The sequence below is a fragment of the Enhydra lutris genome, unplaced genomic scaffold (assembly GCF_002288905.1).
Source record: "Enhydra lutris kenyoni isolate GAN:26980312 unplaced genomic scaffold, ASM228890v2 scaffoldscaffold25, whole genome shotgun sequence".
Taxonomy (NCBI): domain Eukaryota; kingdom Metazoa; phylum Chordata; class Mammalia; order Carnivora; family Mustelidae; genus Enhydra; species Enhydra lutris.
The window spans coordinates 13,420,951-13,442,935 of record NW_019154109.1 but is presented as its reverse complement, the minus strand read 5'-3'; the positions used below and the strand labels follow the sequence as shown (position 1 = coordinate 13,442,935).

At 33.8% G+C, this 21,985-nt stretch overlaps 1 protein-coding gene across 1 annotated transcript; it reads left to right on the top strand.

Annotated features, from left to right (window-relative positions):
- The first annotated feature begins 909 nt into the window (after window positions 1-909).
- LOC111151115 (regulator of G protein signaling 18) lies at window positions 910-21,512 on the top strand. The gene is made up of 5 exons (XM_022508899.1): window positions 910-1,205; window positions 1,922-2,023; window positions 3,083-3,144; window positions 18,994-19,160; window positions 20,638-21,512. Exons 1-5 carry the CDS (start codon window positions 1,087-1,089, stop codon window positions 20,893-20,895), a joined length of 708 nt encoding a protein of 235 aa, XP_022364607.1. The 5' UTR covers window positions 910-1,086; the 3' UTR covers window positions 20,896-21,512.
- Window positions 21,513-21,985: the final 473 nt, after the last annotated feature.

Sequence of the window (21,985 nt, the reverse complement as noted above, 5' to 3'; positions counted from 1 at the left end):
TCAGTGTCCTGGGATAGAGCCCCAGGGTGGGTCTGCATTTGAGCCGGGAGTCTGTTTGAGGATTCTCTCTCTCCTTCTCATTCTGATCCTATCCCCACTCACATGCACCTCTCTCTCTCCCTCTCAAATAAATAAATCCTAAAAAAAGTAAAAGAAAAAAGAAAAGAAAAAATTACGTATTATCTTTTTTCCCCATTTTCACCATGGACTGATAAAAATTTCTTAAATGTCTAAAATCATTCCATGAACCTGTGCTTAAAAATTATTGAATGAAATGATTTCTACTGTCTCTTTCAACTATAAAACTCCATCTATATCCTTACTTTGATACAATATGTTAAGCAAATGTAACTTACATTCCATTCCATTGTGTCAATTAAATGTAATTTACTTAATTCATTGTAATTAAAATAAGTTTAAAAAATTTAGGAACAAGGGGAAATATCTCCTAGTGTTCAATGTAATTCTTCACCACAACATATTTAAATACATACTATACACATTTAAGAACTTTTTAGGGGTGGGTGGATGGCTCAGCCGGTTAAGCGTCTGCCTTCAGCTCAGGTCAGGCTCCCAGGGTCCTGGGATAGAGCTCTGCATTAGGCTTCCTGCTCAGTGGAGAGCCTGCTTCACTCTCTCCTTCTGCCCCTCCGCCTGCTCATGCTTGCTCTTTCTGTGTCTCTTTGTCAAATAAATAAATAAAATCTTTTAAAAAAACTTTTTTTAAGTTCCTGTGGGAAATGACAGTGTCATTTGGGTCTACTAAAGCATCATTCTGGTTGCACAAACTAGAAAGAGAAGTTGCACTGTTGTAATACCCGTCTTTATCTTAGAGACCAAGAGTCATTTTGCAAATTTGTAGTATCATTTCCCTAAACAACTTAGGACCAAATTGTACTTCTGTTCCTCAGTTCTACTTTTTTGTGGAGAGAGAAACACAGCTCTTGACTCTATTTTTACTTTATTTTTTTAAGCACTGCTGACAGAGTTAAGATAACTTTTTATTATACCATGTATAACTATGAAATAGCATTAATAGGGGAAGGATGTAATAAATTAAACATTTCTTCATTTTAGAGAGAGAAGATGGAAACATCATTGGTTTTCTTTCCTCAATTAAATATGTGTGAATCAAAAGAAAAAGCTTTTTTCAAGTTAATACATGGTTCAGGAAAAGAAGAAACAAGCAAAGAAGCGAAAATCAGGTAAAAATCGTAATTTTTAAAATCAGTTTTATACTTTTAAAAACATGATTGATGTTGAATATTTGTTAGCACTTATTTTTAAAGTATGTGGTTGAAAATATATTGAATGTAGTGTTACAACTGGGAAAAAAGTCTCTGTTTATTAGGAGTAAACATCTGTTAAATCTAAAGTGTTGGGTTTTGTTTTAAGATTTTATTTATTTATTTGGTGGAAAGAGAGAGAGAGAGAGCATGACCAGGGAGAAGGGCAGAAGGAGGGGCAGAGGGAAAAGTAGATCCTCCCCAACCCCCCACCAAGCAGGGACCCTGATGTAAGGCTAGATCTTATGACATCCGGATCATGACCTGAGCCCAAGACAGATGATTAACCAACTAAGCCATCCAGGCTCCCCTAAAATGTTTTTCTTTTTGAAAAAGTGCAACAATTTTAACCACACAGAACAACTAGTGACAATCTTAATTGAAATATAATCTCAAATACTTTACAATCACTGAGGGGAAAAAAGCAAAATATATTTCACATATGCTATCCTAATTCCTCTGCAAATTGAATGAAATTCACTAGGAAAACCATTGTGAGTGTGTGTGTGGGGGGGTGAATGTGGGCGAGAAGGGGTGTTCAGATGATTACCAATCCCAAATTTATTTGACAGTTAGAAGGAAAAATTTTAATTGTCATCCACATTGTCCTGAAGCTAACACTTTTTCATTTTCAGAGCTAAGGAAAAAAGAAATAGGTTAAGTCTTCTTGTGCAGAAACCTGAGTTTCATGAAGAAACCCACTCCAATAGATCTGGGCAATTGGCCAAAGAAACAAGGTGAATAACTTTTAATTATTTGAGGGAAGATTTTGCTGATTCTATCATTAAAGGTTTAAGAAAGAGGAAATTAGGGATTTCCATTTTATTGGAAATTACACAGTAATATAAGGAAGGTTAGAGATCTCATTTCAAAAAACTAGGAATATTCCATAAAATTAAAACACTTTAATGGCTTAAATTAAATAACCTTATAAAAATTTAAAGGTGTGCTTTTAAAATTATATACCTGTCAATTTTAAATGATATATTTTACTCCTTATAAACTGATGAAATACTCATTAATTTAAGAGTTTCACAACATAATATTGTCATAGAGGAGAGCTATTCATTTCCTCCCTTAGTAGTTTGAAAAAATGCCTCTAGGTATAAAAGCAAAAAGCATGAAAAGGGATATTTTGTCATTTTTAGCCATTCAAACAGAAAATGAAGTGGTCTTATGTACTTATATACTTAAATACTAAAATACAAATTTTTCCAATAATGAAATGACAAATATATTCAACCTTTTAAATTGTAACTGTAAAATATTTGTTGTATTGCAAGTTTTTAAACATATTTCTTATCCCTTTAGAACCTCAGTAGCCAAACTTCCTGTGTCTGTTTAAAAAAAAAAAATTTGTTGCATGTTGTATTAAGAGCTTCAAGGAAATTGCAGTTAAAAAAAAAGTTTGGCTAAAAGTTACTGTTAGTTTAGGTTCTTCTATTTGCTGAATTAAACTGGATATGCAGAGATGAATAAAGAAAAAAATAAAAAGATAATTGACCTGATTTCTTTTTCTTTGTTCTTAACCTGACACATGATTAATTTTAAATAAAATAATTTATACACTCAGGAGAAAATACTTAATGTTATTTTAACATATTGTTTGATAGGCAAAATCAATAAAAAAGTTGACAAATGTTTTTGAAGTTTCCAATGTAAATACAACTTTCTTTACATAGTAATAAAAGAAGAAACCCTATGACTGAAAAGAGCAGTGTTAAACAGTGTATTAGAGCAGATCCAGAAACAGACTTTCTGCATATTCCATTACAAACATTTTGTTTCTTGAACAGAGTCTCCCCTGAAGAAGCAGTGATATGGGGTGAATCATTTGACAAACTGCTTTCCCATAAAGGTTAGTGGTGTTTTTCCCCAAATGCTTTACATTTTAATGGATAATTACGCAAAGTGTGCACATAACTATACAAAACAGGCTGTCATAAAAATGTAGTCTGATTAGTAATTTACAGCAATCTGAGTTTCTGATCAAGAGAAATAACTAAATAATAGAATAGTAAACAAATGGAAATTTTAAAAAATATTCTGATTTTACTAAAAATACTTATTGTGGTTGAAATATTACCTCTTTGTGTTGTGATTAATAGTTTCAAATTTTTTAATTTATTGATTGTTTTAATGAGATCCTTCATTTTAAAATACCTGATTACACATGTTAATTTTATTGATCTAAAATTTAAAGTAGTTCTTTCATTGGAAATTCAGGTAACCATCATGAAAATAGTTTTTTTTTCAAATTTTGTAAATATTTCACTCTTCATATCAATCATCTATTTTTAAAGCAGAATTTTGTAGAAGAGCTGAGAATCAGGTAGGTATTTAAGATGGAGCTTTTTAGGTGAGGTGGAAGATGAGAGAACAAATATTGAGTCCTTATTTGACTGATCAACACTGATAAGCCATGATTCAGGACGGGCTTCCTAGATTGTTTCTCTCTCTCTCTCTCTCTCCTTTTTTTTTTTTTTTAATTAATTTGACAGTTTATTATAAGGAAGCAAATGTCTTTTCATCTCTGGAGAATCAAACCCATTACATCACTGGATAAATATTAAGTGTTTAAATAATATAAACAAATTTATTTCTAGGAAAAGTTTAGCCCACTGTTCATTTGAGATCTGAGCTCTGATTCTCTTGTGCTACATAATGGTTTCATAGTCTTAGTTAATCTTCCTACTTTCTCTGACTTTCAGCTTCTTCAACTGTAAATGGAGATAACAATGTCTTTAGTTCCAATAGGAATGGTTTTCTCTCAGGATTAAGTGAGATGATGAATAAGAAACCAATAACTTACCGTACACAAAGTGTAAATTATTACTTCTATTATGAAAAATAATAATTATCAGCAATAAATTTATTTTTTTGAAGATTTTACTTATTTATTTGACAGAGAATTAGAGAGAGCATAAATAGGCTGAGCGGCAGGCAGAGGGAGAGGAAGAAACAGGCTCTTCACTGAGCAGGAAGCCTGATCCAGGACTCTATCCCAGGACCCTGAGATCAGGACCTGAGCCAAAGGCAACCCCTTAACCAACTGAGCCACCCAGGCACCCCTCAACATAAATTTAATAATCTTTTCCTATTTTCCAGTTAATTCCCAACTGGGTGAAATCACTTACAAGGTAAAATTTCAATTAAAAGAAAGATATAAGCTGTATTTATTTATTGAACTTAATAAATTGGTACATAATAATTTCATCCTACTCTCATGACCCATACAGAGAGAAGAAAGATTCAGCGAGGGTAATTAGCCCTACAGAAAAATTTCCCCCGGCATTCTGTAATCATTCTGTATTACAAGTAGTCAAAACTGAATGGAAAAAATTAAATCTGCTTCCCTCTCTCTCTTCTCTGCTGGTGGAAATATTAAAGAACTGTAAAATACCAGCAATTTGAATCATGAGGGTTCAACATGATAATGAAAGTCAGCTCCACTGACCCACTTGGACATTATTATCATTGCTCTTGATCAAAGTGCTAATTAAATTATATTGAATTCACAAAAAAATTATGTTACTAGTATCCTTTTAATCAATCCCCCCAAAATCCAATTATTTTTAATTGCAAAGCTTATTGTACTATTAAATTATAAAGCATAAAATAATCAGTTAAAAAAGTCTTTTGGTTGCAATGGTTAAATTCAGTTCATTTCTACTGTCTTGACTCCAGGCAAACAAAAAAAGGAAGGAAAGATCTTATACTCATTAATACACACACACACACACACACACACACACACACACACAGGCACTTCAAGAAAGACTTTATCAAATTTTACAAAATTCCCCTGTGGTTAAATGAGTAAGTTTCTTAAATTCTGTATGTCATGTCTATATAAAGGAAAAGGAAATTGTATTAAATTTAGCCAAATGGGAAATGCAGTGATAAATCAAACTAAATTCAAATCAAAATACAATAGAAATTTGATTATTATTTTGACAAAAATGGCTGATATTAAAAGCAATGTATGCAGGCGCCTGGGTGGCTCAGTGGGTTAAAGCCTCTGCCTTCAGCTCAGGTCATGATCTCAGGGTGCTGGGATCGAGGCCCGCATCCGGCTCTCTGCTCAGCGGGGAGCCTGCTTCCCCTTCTCTCTCTGCCTGCCTCTCTGCCTGCTTGTGATCTCTCTCTCTCTCTGTCAAATAAATAAATAAAATCTTAAAAAAAAAAGTTTTAAAAGCAATGTATGCTAACTATTAGCAACTTTAGAAATGGAACCACAGACTAGATGGTTCTTACTCTAGATTTTAGGGGATTTAATCAAAATTCACTAGCTGGACAAGGAGAGAGACCATCCAAGTGCAGAACCAACATAAGCATGGGGAATTAACCAGTACAATTTATTTAGGGAATTAAAAATAAAGTAATTCTTCGTTGTGTAACAATTTGAAAAAGAAAGGGAGGCTTAGGGTGACAGGCAATAGACAGATGAGACTAAAACAGAAAGAGCATGGTTTTAGCTATATTCCACAGAAGTGACAGAATCCATGGAGTGTTTTGATAATCTGGCTATTTTATCCAAATTTCATCCTTCAAATGTAGCTTAGCTCTTTTAAAAATTAAAAAAAAAACACAGAAGATAAAATCCAAGAAAATCTAAACAAAGTATGGACTTTAGTTAATAAATGCGTATCAGTATTTGTTTATCAATTATAACACGTACTTTGCCCATATGAGATGTTGTTAATAGGAGGAACCTTGGTTGTAGGGTATAAGGAAACTGCACTGTCTTCATAACTTTTCCATAAATCTAAGTCTATTCTAAAATAAACTGTTCCTCTTGTTTCTATGCAGATATTAGCATACATCCTTATTTATTGACAAATTTGTCTGAAATTGTGAAATGAATCATAAAAATTTATAATTTAATTACACATACAAAATCAATGATTTCTGAATGCTATATCAGATTATATATGATTCATAATCACCAATTTCAAATTTAGTTATCAGTCTTCTTATTAATTGACCTTATAAAAGTAAATGTTACCAGTATAAAGTTAGCAAATCAATTCTAGCGGTATTATATGTATGTGTATATTGTGTGTTTGTATACATATATGTATATGGTTCCACATAAGATATCTTTGAAAGTAAAATAATTCTGCTCACTAATATATGTTTGAAAATAATTAGCTAAATAGTTTTAAAAATGCTATGTAACTTGCAATGTATTGTGTAACCTTTTAAAAATTATTAAAAGAGATTATATGGATGTGTTTCAGGATTTCAACAGGCAGAAGAAAAAATAATTCCTGAGCTGAGAAAAAGGCAGGAAAATGTCTAGAGAAATAAGAGATTTTGATATAACTTGGAAAATAAACCAGTTCACTTTCACTGGGGCAGACTAGTGAACAAACACATTGGAAAGTCAAGTTGGTGACAAAGTTCAGAAAGTTTGTTAGAAAACTGATGGACAGAAAAGTAGAATTCTATACATGTAATATGGACTACCTACAAGATTGTTACAAATATAAAAGCTAACCTCAAAGTAAGGGCTATTTTGGAAAGAAAACGGATGAACTTGGTGACTGATCGAATGTGTGTGTGTATTGTGAAGTGAGATGATGAAGAGATGAAGAAAAAGGATGAGCCAAAAATCTCTAGATTTTATTCCATATTAATAGGGAGATGACAGTGCCTTTTACAGATGAGAAAAAGAAGTGGGAGCACAAGATTTGTGAGAAGATAACAGGTCAGAGTTTGAACTTATTTAGTTGCTGGTAAACTTTATTGAAAGTTTTGCAGGGTTTTATAGGGACACACCTAGAATATTTAAGAGTACTTGATTATAAATAGAGATTTTCTAACCATCACATCTTCAATCAGTTAACTAAAGATGTGTGAAAGAGGATGTTATTTCCTGCAGGGAGCCTCAGTAAGAAAATATTCCAACTACTACATAACTGTACATTTTCTGGTCATTGCAAATAATTCCAATTTTTTTACCTTTTCATTAATGAATATTTGCTTGGACTTTTTTGCAACCTGTATTGTGGTTCTACTAAACTTGATTCTGAGAATAATTCATAATGATGAGGGAAGTAGGATATGTAAGTCATGGCTCCCCCTTGCTTTAAAAATATAAACCGATTATACTGTGGAAAATACTTACTACTGACTTTGAATAAAGCCTGCAAGGAAATGAGTACTTCACTTTTGCAGAAGGAAATGAGTACTTCTCCTTACACGTTTTACCTTGTGGCTTTTCAGCTTGCTCTTCCCAATTTTCAGTTACTGATTTTCTGCAAGATAAAGGATTCCAGTGTTCTGCAAAGTTAAATTTCTGAATCAGGCTGACCCATAACTAACACTCAATTTCTTAATCTGTCTCAGGATAAAAGTAAGTAAAATCCAGTCTAAATTATAAATGGATCACATAAATACATCATTATTGCAAAAGTAACCACAACATTCTGTGTCAGGTCAAGAGCTATGAAGCCAAATATTTAAGGGGGAAACATGCAACCTAGTAATACTGTACTTGGGTTGCCAACCTGAGAGTTTCTTGACTTTTTGTTTCATTTGATTTCTTGGCATCAGAAAAATTCTCCAACAGATGCCAGAGTTTCAATTTAGAAACATGCAATCACAAGCATTTCATATTTGTATGACACATTGAGCCAGCTTCTTCCAGTGTGAATTCTAATCCCAGGTTCCATCAAGCACTTTTGGCAGCTGCATTCACCACTGCTGCCTTCTAAAGGACTGTTGGGTAAGTGACTCCTTCTGTGTGCAAATGGTTCCCTTGTGACCTGACTTAATGTAGCTGCCCAAAGTGATTGAGGGAAACAGGAAGTAACTAAGGTGCTGGGATAATCTTGCACAACATTGCATGTTACTTTTTTAAAAAGTAATTTACTTAAACTTTTAAATAAATGAACTACTTTCTCCTTCATTATGAATTCATTTCTTGAATCAGTATCTGTTCTTCCTTATTATATTCATATTGTGCCAACAGAACCATTCACTTCAATTAACCCATTATCAGCACTTTTAGCACATAGCACTTTTCCCGCTGTTAGTTCTGTGACTTCATTCTGAACATCTGTATGAAACTCAAGACTAATCATGTAACAAAGTTCTTATACATATTCCAGAACACAGTGGCTGGCACATAGTTGACACTTACATTTTGTGAATTAGTAAAGGGCCACATATGAAGAAGCATTTATTTTATTTTTTTGAAAGTTTCTATTTGGATTCCATGCAAATTGATTTTCCTCTGCTGCTCCAAACAGAATAAAAACCCCCACAAATATCCTTCATTAGTCCTTGGGTTATAAAGGCCTGTCTTGCCCACCCATTGACTTTCATATTCCTCAGCAGCAGGGAGTTTGTTTGATGTCAGCTTATAACTTTGAACAAAAAACATCTGGGTTCTAGCTTCTGCACTGTATTTTACCAGCTGTAAACTTAGGGGAACTTAACTCTTCTTTTTTCTTCAATTTTATTTTCTTTTGCTTTTTTTCAGTGTGCAACTTAACTCTTTGTACCTCAACTTCTTCATCTGTAAAAATGGGTTGCTCCAGTAGGGCTGACATGAAAATTAAATGGAGCTGGGTCAATAAAAGGCATATAGCAATGTGTCAAGACCTTAGCAAACACCTAAAATGTCTATTATAATTAATATTATTGCATTTCAGTATATAATATAGTCCTCATGTTCATACTAGGTGTTTTATAAATAAAAGGTGAAGAACGTTATTTTTTTTAAAGATTTTAATTATTTACTTGAGAGAGGAGAGAGAGAGTGAGAGAGCATGAGGGGGAGAGGGTCAGAGGGAGAAGCAGACTCTCTGCTGAGCAGGGAGCCTGATGCGGGACTCGATCCCAGGACTCCAGGATCATGACCTGAGCTGAAGGCAGTCACTTAACCAACTGAGCCACCCAGGTGCCCCGAAAGTTATTTTTAATATGTAACAATTTCAGTTGCCTGGCATATGGATGATTCCTTTTAGATGTTTAGTGCAAAACACTTTATTATAATTGAGATCTATTAATAGGAAAAGTAATGGTCATATTCTCCCAAAATAATATTAACTCACTTTAGGAATAATTTGGCATTTAAAAACTGATCAACCATATTTATACATGACATATGGATAGCAAAAGTTGAAATCAGAAAAGTTTTTTCCTTCACTTGGGTCAGTGTGACTTTATTTACAGTCCCAATAATGCTTATACTTAATTTCCTCTTTCCAAACTAGGTTTAATCTGGAACAGACTATTGTCTCATTGCAAGATTGCAGGCATTTTATTTTGACTCTGAAACATATACATATTTAGGTATTTGAGGAAAATCTTCTATGTATCAAAATACTTCAAAGAATCTTTACCCATTTATATTTCTCTTCTACATTTGGAGAAAAGCACACTACACAGCATTAAGAAATAAACCTTGAAAATCAAACACAAACTAAAAAATAAGAAAAGTTGTTAAATATCCTACATTGATCATTCTTGCTTATTCTCAGTGATTAGAGTTTGTAAACTCATTCAGGAACTGCTTAGTACTAAGACCTCTAAAAAGGTGGTGCTTAACAAGTTCTGACTTGCTTGTCCATCTTAAGTGATAGCTTCTCAAATTCTTCTTGCCTGACCTTTGCTTGTCTTCCTAGTTTCTTCACAAACATTTAGCTAGCACCTGGTGCTCAGGATTAATTTATAGAGAAAAAAAAAAAATCTCCCCTTAGTCCGGTGGAAACACCAATGGAAGGAACAGTGGGATAGAGCTGCATGATTCTTTTGTCATAGTAGTGGTTGAAATCATCTCATATTCAATACTTTGCAAGTGTCTATGGGTTGTCATATCATTTTCTGTTTCTATATCTCTAACATATTTTTAAAAATTGCTTATGACATAAAAAATGGTGCTTCATGACAAAGAGGACAAGTTCTATATATAGGAGAAATAAAAAATATATTGGTGAAATATAAAAATATATATAGGGAAATAAAAAACATAGTTCGAGGATTGTATTAGTTTCCCCTTGCTGCTATAACAAATTTCCCTAACTTTAGTGATTTTAAAAAAACACAAATATAGTACCTTACAGTTCTGTAGGTCAGAAGTACAGTATAGGTCTTATCAGGGGAAAAAAAAAAAATCAAGGTGTGATTGTCTCTTCTGGAGGGTCTAGGGCAGAATCCCTTTCCAGGTTTTTAGTAGAATTCAGTTCTTTGCAGTTTTGGACCAAGGTCTCCATTATGTTGCTGGCTCTAAACTCAATACAATTCATACCCTCTAGAAGCCACCACACTTTTTGGCTCATGACCGTCTCCTTTCATCTTCAAGGTCAGTAACAGTCCTTCTCATGTATCTCCCTGACCCGCTCTTTTGCCTTCCTCTTCCACTTTTAAGGACTCATGTGCTCAGACTGGATTATATTATCCACCTAGATAATGCAGGGTACTTTACCCATTTCATGGTCCCTAACCATACCCACATCTGCAAAGCTCCTTTTTCCTATGTAAGGTAACATGTTCACAGGTTTTGGGAATTAGGGCATTGACATCTATGGAGGGCTGTTACTGTACCTACCACAGAAAACGTTGCCTTCCTAAAAAAGATACACTTCTACAACTTTGTTTGTTTGTTCGAAAGGTGAGATCTGGGGAAGTTGAACTTATCTGAATCTCAGTTTCCTCATCTATGAAAATGAATATAAGGCATATTCCTAGCATCTGTTGTAAAGGTTAAATGCGATAGTGTATATAAGTAGCAATTAGCCCTCAGAACCTTTCTAAACATGTTATAAATGCAAAATCTCTCAATTTCTGTAATTCCACCGTAGAGATTCATTCTTCTTGCCTCACTCTGTATGGAATATTTTATATTAGAAGCCATCACTGACCATAAAGAATCATTCTAAAAAGTAGTGAATATAAGAAATGAACATAAATGAAAATGAGTTGAGGAAAGAAATCTATCACTTTATTTCACAATTCTTTTAACCATAATGTTAGAACGTTTGCTTCTCCTTTCATACATTGCTAAATTTAAGTCTTTAAATTTTTTTGTTTAGAATTTTTGCATCTCCAATCATGATGGATATTGGTCTATAGTTTTCCTTTTCTCTCTTTCTTAATATTTATTTTATTTATTTCTGAGGAGGAAGGAATATCAGGTTTTGGTATTAAAATGATGTGGAAAGTGTTCATCCCTCCACTGTTTTCTGGAAGGAGTTGTATAAAATTAGAATACTTTTTCTTAAGTGTTTGATAAAATTCACTAAATCTGAACCCAAAATTTGCTAGGGGGAGGGAAGAATATTTTTATTATAAAGTTGGTTCATTAATTGGATTAAGGTCATCAGATTTTTCACTTCTTCAGTGTCACTTTGGGTAGGTTTTTTTTTTTTTTTTAACAATTTTCCCATTTTATTTAAGTTACATTTATTGGTGTAAAACTGTTCATATATTTATTATCTTTGTAATATCTGTCAGATATGTGGTAATATTCCTGATTTGCTTTATACTATGAAACAACCTTGCTAGGGGTTCTATTTTACTAATATTTCCAAGGAACCAACTTTTTGCTTTTGCTAATTTTCTCTGTTTTCTTCTTTCAATGTAGATTTCTCCTCTATTTTTATTATTTTTCCCTTCTACTTACCATGGCTTTAATTTGTTCTTATTTTCAAGCTTCTTAAGGTAGAAACTTTTATCTTGTCTTTATACCCTTCTTTTTTTACTAGTATAGATTTACATGCAATAAATTTCCCTCTAAATACTATTTAAGCTGAACTCCTCTAACTTTGATGTGCTGTACTTTCCTTATAATCCAACTATAAATATGTCATAATTTCTCTTGTAATTCCTTATTTGACCTATGAATTTATATGTGTTTGTTTCCAAATAGTTGGAGGCTTTTGTAGCTATGTTACCAGTATTAATTTTATATTAAAACCCTTGCGGGCAAAGGACATACTCTATAAAATATCATTCTTTTGACATTTAGATTTATTTTACATCCTACATACCATGTGTCTATCATGGATATTCTTCCTTATGCTCTTGAAAATATGCTGGGCAGAGTGTTAGATAATTGTCAATTAGGTCAACTTGAAAAATAGTGTTAATTTTTTTTATTTATTAATTTTTTAAAAAAGATTTTATTTATTTATTTGACAGACAGAGATCACAAGTAAGCAGAGAGGCAGGCAGAGAGGCAGAAGCAGGCTCACTGCTGAGCAGGGAGCCCAATACAGGGCTCAATCACAGGACCCTGGGATCATGACCTGAGCTGAAGGCAGAGGCTTTAACCCACTGAGCCACCCAGGCGCCCCAATAATGATAAATTTGATATAACGTTATTAATATTCTGTCTACATGTTCTATAAATTTATAAGTGAACAAAATTAAAATCTCCAACTGTAATTGTAAATATTTCTACTTCTTTCAGTTCTGCCAGTTTGCTTCATGTATTTCAGAGCTCCGCAACTAAGTCCATATATATTTAGGATTATTATTTAGTAGTAATAGTTGACCACTTTATAATCATGAAATGGAAATACTCTTTATTTTGAAGTCACTTTGTTAGGCCACATCAGATTGTTTTTACACAGATTTCTTATGCTAAGCACCTATATTGTGTATCATGTTCATTTTTTTATTTTGCCGTAGTATTTTATTTTTAACATGTGTCTCTTGTAGCCAATATATAGTCTAGTTTTAATTTTTAATCTGTCTAATGATCTCTGACCTTTAATTGAAGTATATAGTCTACTTAAATGTAATGTTATCATTGATATAGCTAACATCTTATTTTCTGATTGTCCCATAATTTTGCTGTTGTTACTCTTTACCTCTTTACTTTTCCTCAGATTAAATAATTTCTATTCAGCTCTCTTCTACTTGACTCACCCTTTCTTACGCAGTCTTTAATTTGTTGTCATGTCCATTTGATGAATTTTTTACCCTAGTTTATTCCAATTCTAGACTTTCCATTTGATTGTTTCTATAGTTTCAGTTTCTCTGCTGAGTTTTTGCACTCAGTATGTCTTTTTTAACATTTATGTTCCTCAACAAGTCAATAATAGCTTTTTTACTGTCCTTGTATGCTATTTCAAATATTTTGGATACCTTGTTGTCAGTTTCTATTGACTCCTTTTGTTATTAATAATGGGTCACATGAGGCATTTCTTTCATGCCTAATAAATTTTTATTGTATGTGAGAATAAAAGAAGATAGAGGAGTCTAGACTATGTTGCCTTCCTTTAAAGAGTTTTGGATTATTTTTCTGGCAGCCCATTATATCCCCCACAGATCCTCTTTATTTTTTCTGGCCAATTTGATGCTTTGAAACCATCTCTTTGTGATTTGCCTCAATACTAGTATAAGACCTGTGGCTTTAGTGTAATGTTTGTAACAAAATCATGGTCGTTGTGGAGCCACAACTCCAAAGTTTGGTGGCAAATTAGACAAGAGTTTTCATCTCATGAATCTTAAAAAGTAGTGTGAGAAACACAAGTGAACAAGCAACTATAGCACAATGTTTTAAGTACCTGAAGCTTAAAGTGTGAAAAAGATAGTGGAAAGAGATGAAAGGCACTACTGGAAAATATTAAAAAGTAAAGAAACATGATGAAGTCTGTATATAGAAATATACTATTGACTAGAATGCCAATAATAAACTATGAGGGTGTGGGAACAAGGGTCACTAGAGTAAGGGTCACTAATTAGAAGGTTGTCAAAATAATTTATCTAAGAAATAATTCCGCTCTAAATGAAATAAATTTTTAAAACCCACTTCTTTATGTTTTTCAATGGGTAAATAAATAGTAGTATGTCATTATCTTACTTGTGATATTTTATTAGAGTTAACCCTTAAACAACTGAGGTTTGAACCATACAGGTCTAATTACTCTTGGATTTTGTAAGTAAATACAGGACAATACTTTAAATGTAGTTACCGTTAGATTTTAACCTAACCTTTTCTCTTTCTTATGATTTTCTTATTAGTAGTTTCTTTTATCTGGCTTACTTTATTCTAAGAATACTGTATACCATACACATAATATGCAAAATATATGTTAATTGACTGGTTAATTGTGATAGTTCTTGTCAATAACTATTAGCAGTTAAGTTTTTGAGGTGTCAAAAGTTATAAGTGGATTTTTGACTGCATGCAGTGGGGGGTTGGCACTTCTAACCCTTGTACTATTCAAAAATAACTGTATAGTTTTGCAAAATGCTACATTGGTGGAAACTGGATAAAGAGTACATGGGATCTCTATTCCCTCCTACATGTGAATTTATAATTTTCTCAAAATAAAGGTTTAATTTAAAAAAAAATGTGTATAAGCCAAAAGAAGTAGAATATCATAAAAAGTTGAATGAGCACTAGTTTTAAAGTTAGTTTGTCTTAGGGATGAATTCTGATTCTGTCATATTCTAACTATGTAAACTTTACCTGACTGAGCCTTAAATAAATGATAGTCATCAAGACCATTAACATCATCATCATCAAAACCCACAACGTAAAATACTATGTGCCAGTCACCATTTTAAGCACTTTGCATGTTTTATTTTTTTTTATTTTGATGGGTGTACAACTTTGTGAATATATTCAAAACTACTAAAATCTTTTTTTTTTATTGTGTTATATTAGTCACCATACAGTACATTATTTTTTGATGTAGTGTTCTAGGATTCATTGTTTGCATACAGCACCCAGTGCTCCATGTAATCCGAGCACTCCTTAATACCTATCACCAGGCTAACCCATCCCCCGACACCCCTCCCCCCTAAAACCTTCAGTTTGGGGTGCCTGGGTGGCTCAGTGGGTTAAAGCCTCTGCCTTCAGCTCGGGTCATGATCGCAGGGTTCTGGGATCGAGCCCCGCATTGGGCTCTCTGCTCAGTGGGGAGCCTGCTCCCTCCTCTCTCTCTCTCTGCCTGCCTGTCTGCCTACTCATGATCTTTGTCTGTCAAATAAATAAATAAAATCTTTAAAAAAAAAAAACAAAAATCCTTCAGTTTGTTTCTTGGAGTCCATAGTCTCTCATGGTTCTTCTCCTCTTCCGATTTCTGCCCCTTCATTTTTCCCTTCTTTCTCCTAATGTCCTCCATGCTATTCCTTATGTTCGACAAGTAAGTGAAACCATATGATAGTTGACTTTCTTTAACTGACTTACTTCCCTTACCATAATCTCCTCCAGCCCCATCCATGTTGATGCAAAAGTTGGGTATTCATCCTTTCTGATGGCTGAGTAATAGTCCATTGTATATATGGACCACATCTTCTTTATCCATTCGTCTATTGAAGGGCATCTCAACTTTTTCCATGGTTTGACTATTGTGAACTTTGCTGCTATGAACATTGGGGTGCATATGGCCTTTCTTTTCACTACATCTGTATCTTTGGGGCAAATACCCAGGAGTGTAATTGCAGGGTCATAGGGTAGCTCTATTTTTAATTTTCTGTGGAACCTCCACACTGTTTCCCAAAGTGGTTGTACCAATTTGCATTCCCACCAGCCGTGTAAGAGGATTCCCCTTTCTCCACAACCTCTCCAGCATTTGTTGTTTCTTGCCTTGTCAATTATTGCCATTCTAACTGGTATAAGGTGGTATCTTAATGTGGTTTTGATTTGAATTTCCCTAATGGCTAATGATGATGAACACTTTTTCATGTGTCTGTTAGCCATTTGTATGTCTTATCTGGAGAAGTGTCTGCTCCTGTCTTCTGCCCATTTTTTGACATGATTATTTGCTTTTTGGGTGTTGAGTTTGAGAAATTTTTTATAGATCTTGGATATCAAGATATTAGTCCCCATAGATATCAAGATATCTGTAGTGTCATTTGCAAATATCTTCTCTGATTCTGTGGGTTGTCTCTTTGTTTCATTGACTGTTTCCTTTGTGGAGCAGAAGCTTTTTATCTTGATGAAGTCCCATAAGTTCATTTTCTCTTTCATTTCCCTTGTCTTTGCAGATGTGTCTTGAAAGAAGTTGCTGTGGCCAATGTCTAAGTGGTTACTGCCTATGCTTTCCTCTAGGATTTTGATGGATTCCTGTCTCACATTGATGTCATTCATTCATTTAGAGTTTATCTTTGTGTATGGTGTAAGAGAATGGTTGAGTTTCATTCTTCTGTAAAAAGCTATCCAATTTTCCCAGAATCACTTATATTTTGCATGTTGTAATACTTTTAATTCTCCCCTCTCTTGCTTTCTTCTCTCATGGTTTGTTTGCTCTCTTTAATGATATACTTGGATTCCTTTGTCTTTATTTTTTGCATATCTATTTTTTGTTTTGATTTGTGGTTACCATTAAGTTTTCATCTAATATCTAATGTATATAACAGTCTATATTAAGTTGATGGCTGCTTACATTTGAATGCATACTTTACTCCTCTCCCCCACCCTCCATGTTTTAGGTATTTGGTATCATACTTTGTATCCATTTATTTTGTGAATCCCTTGACCAATTTTTCTAGATATACTTAACTTTACTGTTTTTATGCTTTCTACTTTTCTTTTTCCTACTTCTGGTCTTTCCTTTTAATTCAAAGAGCTCCTTTTAACATTTTTTTGTAGGAATGATTTAGTGGTCATGAATTCTTTTAATTTTTGTTTGTTTGGGAATCTCTTTTATCTCTCCTTTTCAGAATGATAACCTTGCTGCATAGAGTATTCTTGGTTGCAGGTTTTGTTTTGTTTTGTTTTGTTTTGTTTTGTTTCTTTTAGCACTTTGAATATATCATGCCAGCCTGCAAAGTTTCTGCTGAAAAAGCAATTTATAGACTTACAGGGCTTCCTTTGTATGTAATTGTTTTCTTGTCTCTTGCTGCTTTTAAAATTCTCTCGTTATCTCTACATTTTGCCTTTTTAATGATTGTGTGTCTTGGTATGGACCTCCTTGGTTGATTTTATTGGGGCCTCTTTGTGCCCCCTAGATCTGGGTTTCTGTTTCCTTCTTGGATTTGGGAATTTTTTGGTTATCATTTCTCAAATTAATTTTCTGCCCCCCTTTCTCTTTTTCTTCTGGGATTCATATAATGAAAAAGTTATTACACTTGATAGTGCTGAGTTCTTTAAGTCTATTTTTCTGTTTTGTACTGTTCTTTCATTTAAGACATATCCCCTGTCTCTTTATTTTGGCTAATGGTCTGTGTCTGTTTCTATGTTTTAGGAAAGTCAACTACATCTGCTCTTGAAAGTACTGGTCTTATGAAGAAGTCCTATGGTTTCCTGTAGTGCAATGTTCCCTATTCCCGAGAACCTGTCACTTCAGGGGTGTCTCCTATGTGTGTTATGTGTTCTACTATTGTGGCTGAGCCTGGGGTGTCTGGCATAAGGGTCTGTTTCTCTCCCCTCTCTGTGTCTGCAGTGTCCCTCTCTCCTGCAGACAGTCCTGTGGATCTGCATTTAGCTGTGGAGAGTCTGTTCTGCCAGGCCTTAGGTCATTCTCCGGGTTATTTACACTTATATGGATGCTATCTAGTTGTATCTGTGGGAAAAGGTGAAGGTCTTCCTACTCCATCTTTCCCAGAAATCAATGTTTTTCATTGTCTAAACAGCTCGATCAGGTAGGTATCATCATTATGTTAATTTTAAATTAACATAAAAAACTGAGGCAAAGAAAGAAAAATATTCCACTCAGGACTACATAGTAACTTGCTAAACATGAATTTGAACACTAGCCATCTTCCACAAGACTTGATACCAATGTCTAATATTGATGGAGCTCAGAACACAAGTAAAAATGGAGACCCCATACTAAATATCTAAATGCTTAAGAGCAATAAGTCAAGCTAACAAACTGTTAAAAATACATATTTCATCTTATTATTTTTATAAATGTACTGTGTAACCATTAGGCTTAAATATAAAATTTTCAGACTTTTCACAGTTCTATTAGCAACATGCCTACCTTCCTTCTCTTTCTACTCATGGTTAGATTCCATACTGTGAAAGTCCTCTTTGCATATTTGGGTAGACACCTCAACCTTCAAATTCAAGTCTTATCCTAAGGGTACACATACTTTTGAGTCTGTGTGCCTTTAGTCGATGAACTTAGGGAAGAGGACTGTACAAACCCGGTAACATAGAGCTTTTAGACAGGGAATCCCAGGGTCCTGAGTATAGAAGCATAGTCTAGAAGTGGGGGAGGGGGCATTGAGGGGAGAATGGGCTCCAGGTGGAATAGTTTCTTGGCTCCATAGAATAGCCCCCACATCCCTGAGGAAGGCACTGAGGAAAAGAGAACCAAAGCAAGGTCCAGAGTAGGGGTTTGTCCCTCTTCCTCGGGTCTATGTATAATAGGTCTATGTATGATAATCAGCCTCATTTCAACAGGATTAATACTTTACATAATTGTGAAGATTACAGCTAAATTATATGAGGTCTCTCACATATAGTGTGCAGATGTGTGTTTCTTCACTGCATTAGAGGGAAGACATAGGTATTCTGTTAATATTTGCAGTTATACTTTAATATCAAGTAGTATAATACAGAAGGAGAGGTGGGTGGAGAGATGTGTTGGTATTAAAATGGGGATTTATGATGAACACTAGAAGTTGTATGTAAGTGATGAATCACTAAATTCTACACCAGAAACCAATATCACACTGCATATTAACTAACTGGAATTTATACGTATTTGGAGGGGGAAAATCACATAGTCCAATTCCTCAGCATTAATATTGTATAATTAAAATATATCACTTCTTTTCCTGGTAGATGGACTGAAGACTTTTACCACATTCCTTAAAACTGAATTCAGTGAGGAAAACATTGAATTTTGGATAGCCTGTGAAGATTTCAAGAAAAGTAAAGACCCTCAACAAATTATCATTAAAGCAAAAGCAATATATGAGAAATTTATACAGAATGATGCTCCCCAAGAGGTACAGTAAATATAATTGTAAAAATTTAAAACTGCTTGAAAAATTTTTGAAAGACTCTGTCTTTATCAAATCGGTATTCTCATATATTCTATCAGAAAGGTCAAGATTTTATTGAAGCAAATTCGGATATTTATATAAATTCCTACATACGAACAAAATGCATTGTAAGACTTCGCCATGAAAGTTAAAGTATAACTGAAGTCATTCCTTGGGGTTATTTTTATTCTAGACCAAGAGTAAATACAATTACTTGCAGCCTTTAGATTCATTCACTTATCCGTATTAATCACCTAAGCATAAGCAATGTCTTATCAAAACAATTTCTATAAGTGAGGAAGGCAAGACAAATTAAAAAGTTTGTATAATGTACCATTTTAGCGTGAGCTCATCTATCTATGCGAAATTTTGATTGCCCCCAAATAATTATTCCTCTGTTTTAAGATAGGCTAAAGAAAATTTCATAATCGATAGATGAGCAAAACCTAATTTGACAATGGTTCAAGTGAAAAAATAGTCGTGATTTTGGCTGTAAACACAGTGTGAGATAATTGTGTGATACAACTGCTGAAACTATAGCAATAAAATTATACAACTAGCAAATATTACCTGACTGCCCTCAAAAATAATTTAAATAGAGTTTCTATATTTTTATTATGTGTTCAATAAATAGTGTTTCTTTGCTGAAATGGTAGGATTGGTAGTATACCACTGTTAAGAGTTCTGTTTCACTATAAATTAATATGTCCATGAGGTAGCATTGTTTATGTGGATATCATTTCACATGGAATGATGATTGTTTTTCTTGTATCAATAAGTCTCAATCTGTTCTGTGTTTCAGTGCATTATTCTGTTTTTCCCAAGGCCAATTTTATAAACAATTTTTTTTTAAAAGCAGCTAGTTGTATAGTGTTACCCCTGAGGGAAAAGGAAGGAACCCTAAATGAAAACTTAACATCTATCAGAATCAGATATAGCAGTAGTGCTCTGATAAAAACCATTAAAGGATTTTTTATCTTTAAAAGATAACCATTTTTAGCTTACACTTGCCTGTAAGAAAGCATCATAATAAAATGAAAAGAGCACGGGGATAAAACAAAAGCCCTGCATGGAAATCCCATATATACCCCCAAGTCACCCTTTGCCCTCATTCAAAATAATTTAGTTTCTATGAAGTTTCATTTCCACGTTGAAAATGGGTTAATCTGATGGTCTTAATGATATTTACAATGTTTCATTATTCTAAATCAGCAGAGAGTGAGAAGGACCAGGAGCAAAGGAAGAGAAGAGCCAGATGAAATGTCACCCCAGAGTAAATCACTGGATCCTTAGACTTATTAAAAAAAAAAAAAATCACAAAAGCAACCAAGTGCTTTATGCCCACTCCAACATTGGATCAGTCCTGCACTGTTTGGTTTTCAAAAGTGTTTACTTAAGTAGATTGACCATAATCATACTTTTTGTTATTATTATCATCCAGGTTAACCTTGATTTTCACACCAAAGAAGTCATTAGCAAGAGCATCACCCAACCTACCCTACACAGTTTTGATGCTGCGCAAAGCAGAGTGTATCAGCTTATGGAACAAGACAGTTACACACGTTTTCTGAAATCTGATATATATTTAGACTTGATAGAAGGAAGACCTCAGAGACCAACAAATCTTAGAAGACGATCACGCTCATTCACCTGTACGGAGTTCCAAGATGTAAAGTCAGATGTTGCCATTTGGTTATAAAGAAAATTAATTGTGTTCATTTTGGTGGCAAACCTGTAATCTGCTTTTAAGATATAGCATGTTTACTTCTAACAAATGAGTACATGTTTTAAAATAAAATGCGTTGTGTCAAAGGATTTTAAAAATGGAAATCAAAACTTAACATTATAACAACACATACTATATCTGCCAGTATATTCTGTAAAGCCTCCATTTGACTTAATTCCATTCATAATCAGAAAAACATATTACTTAATGGAAAGAAAGTAAAGAAGTAATAAGAATGTGTTATAAGACTGTAAAGTTGAGTTAAAGTTAAGCTTTTGCAAAATTGTCTATACTTAGACCAAATATCTACTTTGGATATTTTTTCTACATGTAAAGAAAGTTAATGTTCAGATATCCATATATTCAGAACACATTATCCATAATGACGAAGACTCTTTCACTCTCAGTCATAGAGAGTAGAAGTGATCTGGTTCTTATAATAGGAGAGGACAATCATTGTTCTTGGGTTACTAACCCTGTTTCAAGAATAAACAATGTATCACTTCTAGTTATAAGCCAGAAACAGGAACTTTGGGGAAGACACATTCACCTCTGTAGAACTTCCAGGTTAAACATGACCCACATTGATAACTGAAAATGGGATCCACATTTGGGTTCATCCTTAAATGAACAGAGGCTTACCCAGTAAGGGGAGCACATTTCTAGTAGTCGTAGAAACCTGACCATATTATATATAGCTCCAAGGTTGGGACTAGGAGCATCTTCTCATCTGCTAGCAGAAATTGCTACTGAAGTAGTGGGCTATTAGTAGTTTGGATGAGGCCTAAAGGAGGTTTATCCCAGAAGTAGTTAGGTTTCTTTTTTGGACTTTTAGGACTGGGATAAGAATTAGAAATGAGAGGAGGTAAAGAAACAAGGAGTCCAAGACTCTGGAGACTCGTGTATCTGCTACATTGTATCCTGTAAATAAAGTACTTCCCCATTGATTGTTTTTCTTCCAAGTCTCATTGAGTCATTTAATACTATATCATTCAAATTCAAATTCAAATTCAAGGAGAATGTAATAAGTATATATGTCTCTGCTTTAGGGAAATATTTTATT

What these genes read in the sequence shown, in the direction of transcription:
- LOC111151115 (XM_022508899.1), top strand. Translation starts at nt 1,087, where the DNA reads ATGGAAACATCATTGGTTTTCTTTCCTCAATTAAATATGTGTGAATCA. An exon ending in CAAACTGCTTTCCCATAAAG is followed by an intron (nt 3,145 to 18,993) that starts GTTAGTGGTGTT and finishes TTTTCCTGGTAG; the next exon opens with ATGGACTGAAGACTTTTACC. An exon ending in AGAATGATGCTCCCCAAGAG is followed by an intron (nt 19,161 to 20,637) that starts GTACAGTAAATA and finishes ATTATCATCCAG; the next exon opens with GTTAACCTTGATTTTCACAC.